This window comes from Chlorocebus sabaeus, chromosome 11, assembly GCF_047675955.1.
Source record: "Chlorocebus sabaeus isolate Y175 chromosome 11, mChlSab1.0.hap1, whole genome shotgun sequence".
Lineage (NCBI taxonomy): Eukaryota > Metazoa > Chordata > Mammalia > Primates > Cercopithecidae > Chlorocebus > Chlorocebus sabaeus.
The window spans coordinates 117,910,311-117,924,557 of NC_132914.1; the positions used below are offsets into that span (position 1 = coordinate 117,910,311).

The 14,247-nt window shown below is 48.9% G+C and overlaps 1 protein-coding gene across 1 annotated transcript; it reads left to right on the top strand.

Moving 5' to 3' along the window:
- Positions 1-700: 700 nt before the first annotated feature.
- Positions 701-14,134, top strand: UNC119B (unc-119 lipid binding chaperone B). The gene is made up of 5 exons (XM_008004966.3): positions 701-977; positions 3,537-3,650; positions 7,224-7,335; positions 7,466-7,638; positions 10,447-14,134. Exons 1-5 carry the CDS (start codon positions 734-736, stop codon positions 10,557-10,559), a joined length of 756 nt encoding a protein of 251 aa, XP_008003157.1. The 5' UTR covers positions 701-733; the 3' UTR covers positions 10,560-14,134.
- Positions 14,135-14,247: the final 113 nt, after the last annotated feature.

The window sequence follows — 14,247 nt, forward strand, 5'->3', positions numbered from 1 at the left end:
TTGTTGGTGTGATTACTGGGAATTGGTTGCCATTGTGATGTTGGGACTGGTGATGGAACTCTTGGATTGAGAATGCCGAGATGGTGCACTGAAGATTTTGTGTGCTCTTTCAGACCAGGAGGAGGATGAGGAGGAGGAAAGTTTATATGACGTAAATTCATTTGACCGTAACATATATATTTAAACATCGTGGACGACCTTGGGGGCCTGATGGGGAGTGGGGGTGCTAAGGCTCTAGCCACCCCTAGGCCCTCCACCTGGCAGGACCAAAGTTGGGGCAGTACCCGCAGCACCGCCCCCCGGGCCCCGCAGGAGTGTGCAGTCACCTTGCTAGGCCTATGTTGGCTGGCACATCACTCCTGGCCTGCAGTCTCCCAACCTTGTGGCGGCAGGAGCAGCATTCCCTGAATGGATCAAAGGCTGCCTTGGTGTCGTCTGCTGAATTGCTATACGAGTCAGCCCAGGGCTGCTCACGTGCACTTCAGGTTGCTGATGGCAGCTCTAGTTATTTGGCGATGGAAGTTTGGGAGGCGTGGGCCTTGGTCCACCCTGTGCGAAAGGGAATTCCACCGCCCACCGGGCCCCCGCTCCCGCCCCCGGCCCCGCCCCGCCCAGCCCCGGGCCCCGCCCCCTCCCCGCCCGGCCCCGGGCCCCGGCCCCCGGCCCCGGGCCCCGCCCCCGCTCTCCATAGTTACCGCGCTGTGGAGGCGGCGGCCATCTTGGCTGCGGAGCGATGAGCGGGTCTAACCCGAAGGCTGCGGCCGCGGCTTCGGCGGCTGGACCTGGGGGGCTGGTGGCTGGCAAGGAGGAGAAGAAGAAGGCGGGCGGCGGCGTCCTGAACCGTCTGAAGGCGCGGCGGCAGGCGCCCCACCACGCGGCCGACGACGGCGTCGGGGCAGCGGTCACGGAGCAGGAGCTGCTGGCGCTGGACACCATCCGGCCCGAGCACGTCCTGCGCCTCAGCCGAGTCACCGAGAGTGAGTGCCGCGCGGGCCGCGCCCTCCCCTCGCGCCGTGCCCCGGCTCCCGGAGCCTTCAGCGGACCCGGCCACTCGACCAGCTCGCGGGTCCCCCCAGACCCCCTCGGCCGGCCGGGCTGCTCTTCCCGCTGCCCCGCCGGCCGGGCTCTGCCCCCGCCACGCTCACATTGCTCTGGTGGGGAAGGACTGTCCTGGGCTTGACCTCATTCCTGTGAGTCCGGCCACACTAGGATGCCCCTCGGCCGGTCAGCCCCCCAGCTCTGCCCGACCTGTTTGGGTAGAGGGCCCCGTTCAGCTGAACTGGACCCTCCTGAGCCGGCCGGGGGCCGAGGTCCCCTCATAAATGGGCCCTTGGACCCTCAGGCTGGAACTCCCGGCCATCAGTGAAGTTAGCGCTCAGCCAGGCGCCCCCAGCCCTCTGGCAGGCCAGAAGCCTTACCTGCTTCCTCCGCCGGCCCCATTGCAGCCCTCCCCCATTGCAGCCTGCCGGGCCTCCCTCCCGCTTTGGGTCCGGAGCGTTGCCCCTTAGTGTGCAGGTGGGTTCTTCCTCAGACACATAGCCGTGGCATTTCCTGCTCATTTAAAACTGCCACATTAAAACAAAAATAAAGTTTCAGTTTGTGTACAAACTCCGACGTGTGAATCCTGCTTTTGACATTCTCGTGAATTAAGAATGATTTCAGGGTTTCAGAAATGCGTTTCCTGCACAAAAGGCAACCATCCTAAGCTTTTTCGTTGATAGGAGGATGGGTGGGAAGAAAAATGTTGCCCAGTCCCTGCCCTGGGTGATCTGGTGATCTCCCTTTTTCTGTTCTCTGCCAAGCCAGTCCCGACTTGACGTCTTTTCTCTTGCTGCTGTTTTCCCTGCAGGAGTGTGCACTCACCTGGTTAGGCCCATCTTGGCCTGCCCATCACTCCTGGTTTGTAGTCTCCTAACCCTGTGGCAGCAGCAGCATTCCCTGGATGGATCGAAGGCTGCCATGGTGTCTGCTGAACCGCTATAGCAGGCAGCCCAGGGCTGTTCAGGTTCACCTCAGATTGCCGATGGTAGCTCTAGTAATTTGGGAATGGAAGTTTGTGGGGAGTGGGCCTTGGTCCACCCTGCAAAAGGGAATTCCCATCTCCTGAAAGAGTTTTAATTTGATTCTAGATATTTGGATGCCCCCATTTCCCAACACTGGGTTGGGACTGTCTTTAGCAGGCCTGAGCATATCTTTAGACATTCTTGCTATTTAGACATTCTTGCTAGTTTTATTGAAACAGTGAGTGTGAAAAAGCTTTTTTTCTGAACCAGTTTTCACTTGGGGCTCTGAAAGTACACACATGCCCAGCACCTGGTCTTGGTAACCTCATGCCCTCTCTTGCCACCCAAGTGAGTTAGGGTATTCTGTGCCTGGCCCTAAGCAGGATTCTCAGTGGGCACTCAGATCCTATCTGGGGGCTTGGGATTGCTGCTCATTGTCCAAACCCACCTGTGCAGCTTCTTAGAGAGAGCCTGGCAACCTCTTTGTTACTGTTCTTAAGGTCTTGTTCATTCTATCCAGCAGATATTTGAGTACCCTCTAAGGGTCCAAAGCCGATGTTAGCCTTTTTAGCAGTTACAGAATAATCAGTAGTTGTCAAGTTTGCCATCTTACTAAAGAGACAACTTGTAAAACACGAAAACAACCAACTCAAGCAATAAAAGATCAAGTATCAAAATGAGTTGTGGAGAAGGTGCTATCCGGAATAATCCTAGAAAGAAATCAATGAAATTTGCTGTAATTAGAATTATTTGAATTTGCTGCTCAGGTTCTAGTCATTTGGGCCTAATGCCTTCACCGGCACATGTATCCTCTTGCCTGGATATGTATAATATGTATTGTCTACTGTATGATTTTGTGTAACCCACAAACTAAGAATGGTTTGTACATTTTTAAATGGTTGAAAAAAACTTTAAAATCTTGAGACACGTGGTTATGTAAAATTCATATTTCAGTGTCCATAAATACAGTTTTACTGGAATATAGCCACATTCATTCATTTGCGTATTGTCTGGATGCTTTTGTGGCTACAATGATAGAGTTGAGTGGTTGTGACAGAGACCATGTGGCGGCAAAGCCTAAATTATTTCAAATCTGGCTCTTTACAGAAAAGTTTGCTGATCTCGGTTTTCTGACACTGACAGTTGGCAAACTAGCGTTGTATTATCCGCTAAGTCGGTTTAAATGTCTTAGATTGGAATTCTATAAAAAGTTCTCTGCCCTGTTGTGACATCCAACTTGATAGATAATGAAAGATTTTTAGGTGTTTCCAAAGAAATCCACCTTTTCTATCCTAGTTTCTAAAAGTTTTGTAATTTTTCATCCAAAGCAAGTCCTTGTTCCTTTTTTTCTTTGTTAGATCCCCTATTTCTGTCCATACAACTTCTGCTGGTGATAACACATGACAAAATTTTTGGGAGTATTTTAAGTGTATTGTGTAAGAAAAAATCTGAGTTTGCTTCAAAACTTGAGAGTTAAATAAATGGTAGTTTTGGAGGATTATTTAACAGTGTTGGTTTCTCTCTCGTTTTCAGATTATTTATGTAAACCCGAAGACAACATCTACAGTATTGATTTCACCCGCTTCAAAATTCGAGATTTGGAGACAGGGACAGTACTTTTTGAGATTGCCAAACCTTGCGTTTCAGGTAGGCCTCAACGTTGTAGTGACCAGTAGACAGTTTTGAGCCAAAGGTCTTTGAAATTCAAATCTTGGTGTGCCACTGCATCCTGTTTCTTGGACTCCAGTGTGTCCCTCTTCTGTGACCTCTTCCTGTAGCCTGGCCTGCCAGGCATGGTGGTTTGAAGCTGCGTTCAGAGGCTGATGTTTGTTGGATGTCTGTTCTATGCTGGTCACTGTGTTCCACATCTTTATGCACATCAGTGTATGTAATCCTCACACCTCTGTGAGGAATTACTGTTATCTTCATTTTACAGTGAAGGATCTGAGGCCTAGAATTCCCAAGCGGCACTTTCCTGAGGCCCTGTGCTGGTTCATCTTATGTTGCTTCCAGTTGGGAAAGGAATCCTTGAAATTAAACTATAATGAGGAAAACTCACCTGAGCCTGGAGTCCTCTTGGAGGATGATAGGGAGGATTCTAGGCCAGACATGAGGCAGTTTGAGCCATCTTCTCACTCTCCTTTACGTAGTGCCTTGGATTTCCCAGACCTGGTTTGGATTTTAATCTCAACCATTTTCTGGAAGAACAGACCCAGGAACTCAACTACTTGGGGTTCCTTAAATTAGCCTCTGATAACTGCTTCCTGTGCTTGTGATAAAAAGTGCGGGGGTTATTCATTCCGACCAGGAGACCACAGAAGCCTTTGGAGCACCTCACTGGAGGTTTAGCGCCCCCTGGAGTTAGTCATTTGTTAGAATACTGGTACAGATACTCATAGTATCAGTGTGGTTTCTAAACTTACTTTGCAGTGTTTCTCATCTGATTTGCTACTTACAGCCTGCAAATTTGATAAGGCCCCAATTTCACCCCTACCTGGTGGTATTTATGCTATCATAATCTAATACTGACCAAGGCACCTAAATGCTCAAGTTCATGGGTAGTTTTTGTTGTTGTTGTTGTTTTGTGGGTTTTTTTGTTGTTGTTTGTTTTGAGACAGAGTCTTTCTCACCCAGGCTGGAGTGCAGTGGCATGATCTCGGCTCACTGCAACCTCCGCCTCCTGGGTTCAAGAGATTCTCCTGCCTCAGCCTTCCAAGTAACTGAGATTACAGGTGCCTGCCACCACGCCTAGCTACTTTTTGTATTTTTAGTAGAGACAAGATTTCACCATGTTGGTCAGGCTGGTATCGAACCCCTGACCTTGTGATTCACCTGCTTTGGTCTCCCAAAGTGCTGGGATTATAGGCGTGAGCCTCTGCGCCTGGTTGCTCATGGGTGGTTTTTTATTGGGATGGTCACATCAAGACCAGCTAGCTTCCTGGGTCTATGGTGTTCTTATCCCTAAGCCACATATCACAGTACCTGGGACATTTCAAGGACTCCAGGCCTACTACAGGTATGTGGTTTTGGATTAGACTCAGAGTTGTCATTTCAGTATAAGACAGAACTGTTTCAAGAAGGTCAGCTAAAGATACTGTAAAGTATCTTGGTTTTCAGTCTTTCTAGTTTTTACATTTAAGGATCTTGATTGACTTGGAATATTTCCCACATTGAGGCTGGGTGTGGTAGATCACACCTGTAATCCCAGCACTTCAGGAGGCTGAGGCAGGCAGATCACTTGAGCCCCAGGAGTTTGAGACCAGCCTGGGCAACATGGTGAAACCCCATCTGTACAAAGTACAAAAAAATTAGCCAGGCGTGGTGGCACATGCCTGTGGTCCCAGCTACTCAGGAGGCTGAGGTGGAAGGATGGCTTGAGCCTGGGAGATCAAGGCTGCAGTGAGCTGTGATCACTCCATTGCACTCCAGCGAAGGCAACAGAGTGAGACCCTATCTCAAAATAAAGCAGTAAATATAAACAATAGAATATCCTCACACTGAATCAGTACCTTTCTGCAGTACTTGTTCTGAATGAATTTGAATCCCCAAGATTTGAGTACCCTCTAAGGGTACTCAATCACATTGTTGGACCCGGGGTTTTAGAGTCTCTGGGGTTGAACCCCTACTCAGCCTGGTTGCCCAGTTGCTCTTGGGCTTGTCAAAGGCAGAGATGTTTGATGCTGAAAAAGACTTCTCTTATGTTGTACCCATGTACGGCTTAGACCTGGAGAAAATGTCCTCACTGGACACTGGGGGGGTACTAACTCCTATTCACATTAGAATTAGAATGCTTATTCTCTGATTCTTTTTTCTTCTGAGATGGAGTTTCACTCTTGTTGCCCAGGTTAGGGTGCAATGGCGCAATCTCGGCTCACTGCAACCTCTGTCTCACGGGTTCAAGCGATTCTCCTGCCTCAGCCTTCTGAGTAGCTGGAATTACAGGCATGCGCCACCACGCCCGGCTAATTTTGTATTTTTAGTAGAGACACGGTTTCTCCATGTTGGTCAGGCTGGTCTCAAACTTCTGACCTCAGGGGATCCACCCGCCTCGGCCTCTGAAAGTGCTGGGATTACAGGCGTGAGCCACTGCGCCCAACCCTCTGATTAATTTTACAAATCTTTCATCTCCTGGGTTCAGGAGTGGACTAGACGGGAGACCAGCATTAACCATGTAGAGGCAGAGGCCCTCACATCTGCTTCACCCTTTCCCAGGTGGTCAAAGGGTTAGGCCTGGTATGACCTAGAAGTAGACATCAATTAAGGAACTATAGTATCCCAAGGCTGTAGGTCAATGTCTCTTTTTTTTTTTTTTTTTTTTTGGAGATGGAGTCTCGCTCTGCCGCCCAGGCTGGAGTGCAGTGGCCAGATCTCAGCTCACTGCAAGCTCCGCCTCCCGGGTTCACGCCATTCTCCTGCCTCAGCCTCCCGAGTAGCTGGGACTACAGGCGCCCGCCACCTCGCCCAGCTAGTTTTTTTTGTATTTTTTAGTAGAGACGGGGTTTCACTGTATTAGCCAGGATGGTCTCGATCTCCTGACCTTGTGATCCGCCCGTCTCGGCCTCCCGAAGTGCTGGGATTACAGGCTTGAGCCACCGCGCCCGGCCAATATCTCTTATTTAAATAACAAAAGTGTGTTTAGTGGTTTATCTTTGCAGCCTGTTAGAAATTTTTGTATTCATTGAAATAACTTTCTTGATAAGTGTCAACTTTTGTAGCCTCATTCTTTTAGGTTGGTGCTAGTGCTTCAACTTGATTAGCTACAGACCTAGGCTGTATCATATAGACCATGTCAGGGGCCCATTTCCCAGCTTGTGTTTCAGGCTTCACCCTTAGGATATGGCGTAAGCTCTCAAACTATTAAAAAAGGCTAATCACTTAGTGTTGAAGAATAGGCCTTGAGTCAGAGGGACCTGGATTCAAATCCCTGTCCCCCCCTCTTACTGTTGGAGGGACTTTGGACATGTTACCTGACTTCTCTGAACTTGAGCTTCCTGATCTGTAAAATGGAGACAGTAACACCTCACAGGGTTGTTGTGAGGGGAGGAGCCTGCCCTGTAGCAAGTGTCCTGCCATATAGCAAGTGAGCAGTAAACACTGGCCATTCTTCTTGTTGGTGTGATTACTGGGAATTGGTTGCCATTGTGATGTTGGGACTGGTGATGGAACTCTTGGATTGAGAATGCCGGGATGGTGCCCTGAAGATTCTGTGTGCTCTTTCAGACCAGGAGGAGGATGAGGAGGAGGGAGGTGGAGACGTGGACATCAGCGCAGGACGTTTTGTCCGCTATCAGTTCACACCGGCATTTCTCCGCCTCCGGACAGTCGGGGCTACGTGAGTACCATTACTACTTGAGGGGAGAGTGTTCTGTTTGTTCACAGAGAAGAGTGTTTTCTGTTGGGTTTTGGGATGCCTTTAGAGGAGGGAGGAGGCAAAATCAGGCTTACAGAGATTTGTTTTCCAGGGTGGAGTTCACAGTGGGAGACAAACCTGTGTCAAACTTCCGGATGATCGAACGGCACTATTTCCGGGAACACTTGCTGAAAAACTTTGACTTTGATTTTGGCTTCTGCATCCCCAGCAGTAGGAACACTTGTGAACATATCTATGAGTTTCCCCAGCTTTCGGAGGATGTCAGTATGTATCCCCTGACTCTTACAGCACTCTAGATTCTGAGGGCTACGAGGAACAAACCTTGAAACCCATCTGGTCCAGCGCCCTGGCTTTGTCTCATGGCAGTGCTGATATGATGCGTATCTAGTCATTTGACCTCAGGCTTCTTATTTCCTATTGCTCCTGGCTCCTGTTCCAAACTCTGACTCGGCCCCATATGGGAGCAATGAAAGGTTTGTTTGTTTTTGTGTTTTTTCTTCCCCCGAGACAGAGTCTTGCTCTGTCTGTCGCCCAGGCTGGAGTGCAGTGGCGTGATCTCGGCTCACTGCAACCTCCGTCTCCCGGGTTCAAGCGATTCTCCTGCCTCAGCCTCCTGAGTAGCTGGGATTACACCACGCCTGGCTAGTTTTTGTATTTTCAGTAGAGACGGGTTTTCACCATGTTGGCCAGGCTGGTCTCAAACTCTTCACCTCGTGATCCACCCACCTCGGCCTCCCAAAATGCTGAGATTACAGGTATAAGCCACCGCCCCCTTGCCCTATCGCCCAGGCTGGAGTGCAGTGGCACGGTCTTGGCTCACTGCATCCTCCGCCTCCTGGGTTCAGTTGATTCTCTTGCCTCAGCCTCTCGAGTAGCTGAGATTACAGGTGCCTGCCACCATGCCCAGCTAATTTTTTGTAGAGACGGGGTTTCACCATGTTAGCCAGGCTGCTCTCGAACTCCTGACCTCGTGATCCGCCTGCCTCGGCCTCCCAAAGTTCTGGGGATTACAGGCGTGAGCCACTGTGCTAGGCCTGAAGGTTTTTCTTTTTTTTTTTTTTTTTTGAGATGGAGTCTTGATCTTGACGCCCAGGCTGGAGTGCAGTGGCACAATCTCGGCTCACTGTAAGCTCTGCGTCCTGGGTTCATGCCATTCTCCTGCCTCAGCCTCCTGAGTAGCTGGGACTACAGGTGCCCACCACCATGCCCGGCTAATTTTTTGTATTTTTAGTAGAGACGGGGTTTCACCATGTTAGCCAGGATGGTCCCGATCTCCTGACCTCGTGATCCACCCGCCTCGGCCTCCCAAAGTGCTGGGATTACAGGCGTGAGCCATTGTGCCTGCGCCTGGCCAGCCTGAAGGTTTTAATAATACAGGCCATCCTTTTAGATGCCTCCTGTGGGAAGACAGTGCCTTAGGGAGATAAAAGGAGGCCTGTGACCATCCCTGGGACTCTGATCAGATAAAGCACCTCTCCTGTGCACTGTTAGTCATGGTTTTCCATTGTTTTAGTCATTGGCCCTTCACTTTTTTCTTAATCAGAGCTAGATGTGAAACTGCAGTCTAAATAGAATCAAGGCCCAAGGACTTCTTTTCCATTCCCTGCAGGATAGAGAGTTGATTGGATAAAGTGTTGAGATAGATCCAGCAGGAAGGAATGGGGCTATTGCAGATTTTGGGGCAGGAGTGAGATGGTGGAAGTACTGTCTGAGGAAGAGTGGCCTAGACCTGGGGAGAGCACCAGAGGGAGAAGGCTGCTGCCATGTAGCCTCGGCAAGGGAAGATGGGGACCAAACGAGAGAAAGAACAGGCCTTGTCAGTTTCTGCGACTTTGGCCTACCCACCTCAGGATCACATCCTTTGTGAATACATAGGGAAAATTCAAGGCATTTATGAGGGTGTGAATGGAATCCTGTGACTAATGATGCCTTAAGTTGCTTTGTCGGCATCACTGATTGTTCCTCTCAGAATCCCAGGTCCTTAGGAATTGTCATGTTCTGAAAACCAGATACCCTTTACTCATGTGGCAGTGCAGTTCCCAGGTAAAATGAGGATTGCTGAGATGTGGGGCAGGGTGTTGACGACGGCATCTGATTCAGACTTGAACCCCTCCTCCCAAGCTGGCTGGAATATATAGATACTTGCAAGAAAAGATGATGTATAGTGATAAGTTTTACCCATTAAGCCAAATCAGCCTGGAGGGCAATATTCTGCATATAAACCAAGTAGTTTTGGCATTGGTGGGTTCAAAGAACTTTAAAAAATCAGTTTCACTTTTTGAGAACTGTGGTGAGCAACAGCACTTCCTCCAGGGGACTCCGAATGGCATGTAATCATTAACTCACAACTGATCAGAGGTAGTATTATCTTTACTCTCCAGTATGGTTATGGCATGTAATCATTAACTCACAACTGATCAGAGGTAGTGACTGTTAATTATCTTTCCAGTATGGTTAAAGAGGTCTGGGCAGTTGCTTGAACAAACAAGACTGTAGATCCCAAGATAAGCAGACCTATTGCTGGATCATTTGCAAGTTAATACCCAAAAGGTGTACAGAGAAGGCTCCCTGCCCTGTGTTCCTTGCACTCATTCCCACGTAGGATTCCTTGGGTTGTCAGGGGTGTGTGTGGAGGTGGGCACAGTGAGGCTCAGATTTCTGAATTTGGACTGGAATGTCTAGAGGTAGTCCACTGACCAGAGGCCAGGGCTGACTTTGGTCAGCTGAGAGCACTGAGTAACTAGGTTGGTGGGGTCCATGTTGGGAAGAGGGTGAACACATTTCCCTGGTATCTTGGCTGAAGAACCAGGCTGGAGATGACAGACGAGGCCATGGTGGAGAGTTGATTGCATCCTTACGTTGAAATGGAGATCATGTTCAGTTTGGGGGCCTCTGTGGTCTCCCCAGCTGTCAAGGACTGCCTCCTTGTGTTCTGACCTCATTATTCTGGCAGAGTATACTCTGAAGCGCTGGCTTATTTTGGAGGGGATACAAAGTTTTCTCCCACTTACCCTGTGGGGCAGACTGAAACATAATTCTTTGCTTTTTTTTCCCCCTTTGCCTGACTTGCAGTTCGTCTGATGATTGAAAATCCTTACGAGACCCGCTCTGACAGCTTCTACTTTGTTGACAACAAGCTGATAATGCACAACAAGGCTGATTATGCCTATAATGGAGGCCAGTAAGTGCTGCAGTAGTAGATAGGGGAGGTGCTTTGCCACGGCCACAAGATCTGGCACATGGAGGTGATTGAAGCTGCAATTTGTCAACACACATCTGGAACCTGGCCCCAGGAAGCCAAGGCTGGGGTGGCAGTTTCCTGTGCACCAAAGGAGCTGCCAAACTGTGCTGTGTTTTCTTCCCCAGTATTTTTTCTTCCCTTTTTTTTTTTTCCCTGCCCCTTAGGTTGCAGAGGTACTATAGTAAAGTAAAAGGTTAGGATAAGGCTCCTGGAATCCAGATAAAAAAGTTAATTTTCCTGTAGTCTGGCTGCCTGTTGGTTGTCTTGACAAGCCTTTGTGTCTCCAGGCATAGCTGTGCCTGGTGAGAAGGCTCCGGCCAGGCCCACCAGCAGTTCAGCAGCTTTTAAGGTTCCTGGGTGCTCTGGGAAGTGGAAAGGTAGGCCTCTTCCAGGTAGCTCCTCCTCTCACCTCTGGCATTGCCATCAGTGCAGTCTGCCCTCGGTCTGTGTGAAGTCTTAAACCAACTGGAAGAAACTTGAAAGGGTGGGGAGGGAGGGGAGGTGCCAAGAGTGGAGGCACCAAGGAATGCGTGATGCTCCCAAGCCGAAGGGTCTACTTTGTGGAGAGGCTGCTGCTCTGTCTGACTTCCAGGGTCTCAGCCAGCCCACCTGGGAATAGACCAAGGTTTCAGCCTGGCAGTACCTTCTATTCTCATTTTGGAGGACGGACAAGCTTGCTGTGCCTCTCCTGGCTCCTCCCTTCTGAGTCTCATGAAATAGAATGTGTCAGCTCTGCTCACGGAACAGTAGTATCTCTTGAGGCCAGAGCAGGTCTTGTATTTTGTTTTTTTATTTCCAGACTTCTTTTAGGGAGGTTTTATAAAAGGACAGTGGTGTTCCCAGCATATGTGATATGCGGTTAGACTTCTGATAGTATTAATCAGCTTCCTGGGGCTAATCTGGCTTACGTTGGGAGGATATGCTTACAAATCAGCAGCAGCTTTCTAAGGAAGAGATGTGACTTTTCTCTGCACTGTGCAGCCTGGAGGATCGGCTTTTGATGGGGATTTGACTCTGAAGCTCTTTAGATTTCTTTTTTAGGAGGGTTTTCCTATCTACTTTTCTACTGAAGTAGTTTCTGGAACTATCCTGGTGGATCAGAGTTAAGTAATGCAGTCTGATCCTTCAAACTGCTAGTTAGAATTGTTTTAGGTGTTCAGGAAGGGTAAAATAGGCTGAGGTGGCCTGTCAGAGTGATGTGTTCTCAAAAAAGTTTACCTGCACATCTGTGGGCTGCTTTTGTCCTCAGACACTTAGTGGACAGACTCCACAAACCCTCTTATGAGATGATTGATGTGGCCAGGGTCCGGTTAGCATCAGTAGAAGGATGTCACTAGGAAGGGACCAGGTATCTGGTAAGTGATTGTGAGGTGTCACAGTACCTGTGACAGGAGAGTGTCCCGAAGTGCTTGGGAGAAAGGCTGTATGGGGGCCAAGGACAGAAAAGATAGTATGTGGCCACAGAAGTTCCTGTGCATCCACCACCAGTGCTGCCCCCTGTGTGGGCTCTAGAGAAAGTGGCCCGAACCTTGGCCCAGTGCTTTGTACCAGGCCAGAGTCTTGGTGAAACCACGTGCTGGCAGCTTTCTCACGGAGAAGGTCCTAGCTTACCCCTGTGTGCTGGCCTTGGATTCAGCCCTGAGGGAGGGAAGAGACCATGCCTCCTGTGGAGTGGGTTCCTTATCACCAGACTGGCCACTCTCAGAACTGGCGTCCACTGTAAATCCAGGTGCCTTACGTGTGGCTCTGTCCCTTATGCTGCTGGGGAAAGCTGCATTGCCATTGTTCCCACCTCCTCATTGGCAGATAGATGCCAGCACTGTTAGCACTGTCTCCTCACCTTTTGTTTCTCATTGTGGCTCCTCAAATAGGATTTGCATGTTCCTGTCAAGCTTAACAACAATCCCTTCTCTCTTTGACAGAGGCCCAGGTGGGAGAGTTTCTACTATTTGATATTTGAGTATTATCTGGGATGTGGTTCTAGAGCTGCCCAGAGCTGTGCTCAGTAGAGTGTGTCTTGGAACGTGCCCCTAGGCAGACTGTATCTAGTACACTGGTGGGCTATCTCTTATCTGCGGTGTTTGCTTTTGCTAGGAAGAGGATGTGGAGGAAGGAGGAGGTGGGCAGTCTGGCTTGAGTTGTGCTGTATCCTCTACCTTGTTAGCTTGCCTTAGTCTCACTGGAGACCATTTGCGGATAGTGCTTGGTCCATGCCCAGCAGGACAGGGCTTTGCTGCTTCTGAAAGTCTGGTGTTCTGTATCTGGGGCTGTGGATTCCTGTGTCTAGCTGCTCAGGAAATCTTGAGAAGCATTCCACTCTGGGGTGTTAACCAGTATGAGTTTGAAATTCAAGCCTTTGTACCTGAGTTGGGGAGAGAATTGCAAGGCACACTTTCTCTGAAAGTAACAGAACCAGTCAGGCTGCCATGTTATTAAGGAATCTGAACTGTTGATAGCAGTTATCTTGTGGGTGATACAATGGGAGGGGGCAAAAAAACTACCTGCATAGGGGACCCTGCCCTCTATCAAGAGCTGGGAGCACATTTCATCAGAGTAGCAGGCCCACCTGGTGCCACAGGGCCTGCCCTTCCTGCTTCTGTTCCTTTGCCTTGCAATCTCCTGGAGAGAGCCTCTCTTCCTGTACAGCCTTTGGGCCAAAATGCCCTTCTAGCTTCTCCAAAGAAGATCCTAGTTTATTTCATTCTATGTTTTAAAAGGTAAACAGGACATAAGTAAAAGAAGTTTTGGGCTAAAGTAGGGTATGTCTCCTTATGTATTAGCCCAATACTGTTTTGCAGAGAAAACATTTCTCAAGCATGTACTTCCTGAAGACACGTCAGTCTTTGGGCCATTTGATTTCTAATACATAGGGTGGAAGAATGTGATTTGGAAATTTGTGAAATGGCAGTGATTGGGCAATCTTCAGTTTATTTTTTCAGTTGAACTGGAACTCATTTCTGGAATGGATTTAATAGGCCATGTCTAATGTACAAACTGGGTGAGTCCTGCCTTAGTGTGTCCTGCCCCACCGGTACGTGTCCAGGATACTCTTTTTTTCCCCTCTGATGGCCATTGTCACTGTGATGTCAGGTTTGGGGATGAGGACAGTGTGTCCTGAAATTCACAGGCCTGACTCCTCACCCCAGTGCACGAGGATTCCTGTGGCATAAGGTGCTGCTGTACCTAGTGTAGGAGCCTAATCATTGAACCATTGTGTTACATTCCATGTCACAGAACATCTCAGCCTCAAGAAGGATTTGGTGGAGGTGGATTTACCCCTTGTTTTACAAAGGACCGTGTAGAGTCATTGAAGTTGTGAAAGTCTATTTTTTTTTCCTGTAAATCTATTTTTTACAGAATATAAGAAACATCAGTGACCTGATCTGTCCTTCCTCCTTCCCGCTTCCCCCAAAATCACATTCCAGTTTTTATTGTCTTTGTGTCCAAAGTAAACTAAGTGACTTATTTGTATAAAATGTTATTTTGCCACAAGAGACAGTAATAAAGATTTTCACAGTACGTCTCCCTCATCCTGTCTCCTGATTGTTGGGCCACTTGTGTTGCTGAGGGGAGCAGGGGCAGGTGGGGCCTCCAGGTTTCTCTTACTTTGGCTATTATGTGGCCCTTCTGTA

Excerpts from the sequence above, each read along its gene's own strand:
- UNC119B (XM_008004966.3), top strand. The coding sequence starts at position 734 with ATGAGCGGGTCTAACCCGAAGGCTGCGGCCGCGGCTTCGGCGGCTGGA. Across the intron at positions 978-3,536 it reads CCTCAGCCGAGTCACCGAGA|ATTATTTATGTAAACCCGAA; the intron begins GTGAGTGCCGCG and ends TCTCGTTTTCAG. Across the intron at positions 7,336-7,465 it reads CTCCGGACAGTCGGGGCTAC|GGTGGAGTTCACAGTGGGAG; the intron begins GTGAGTACCATT and ends TTTGTTTTCCAG.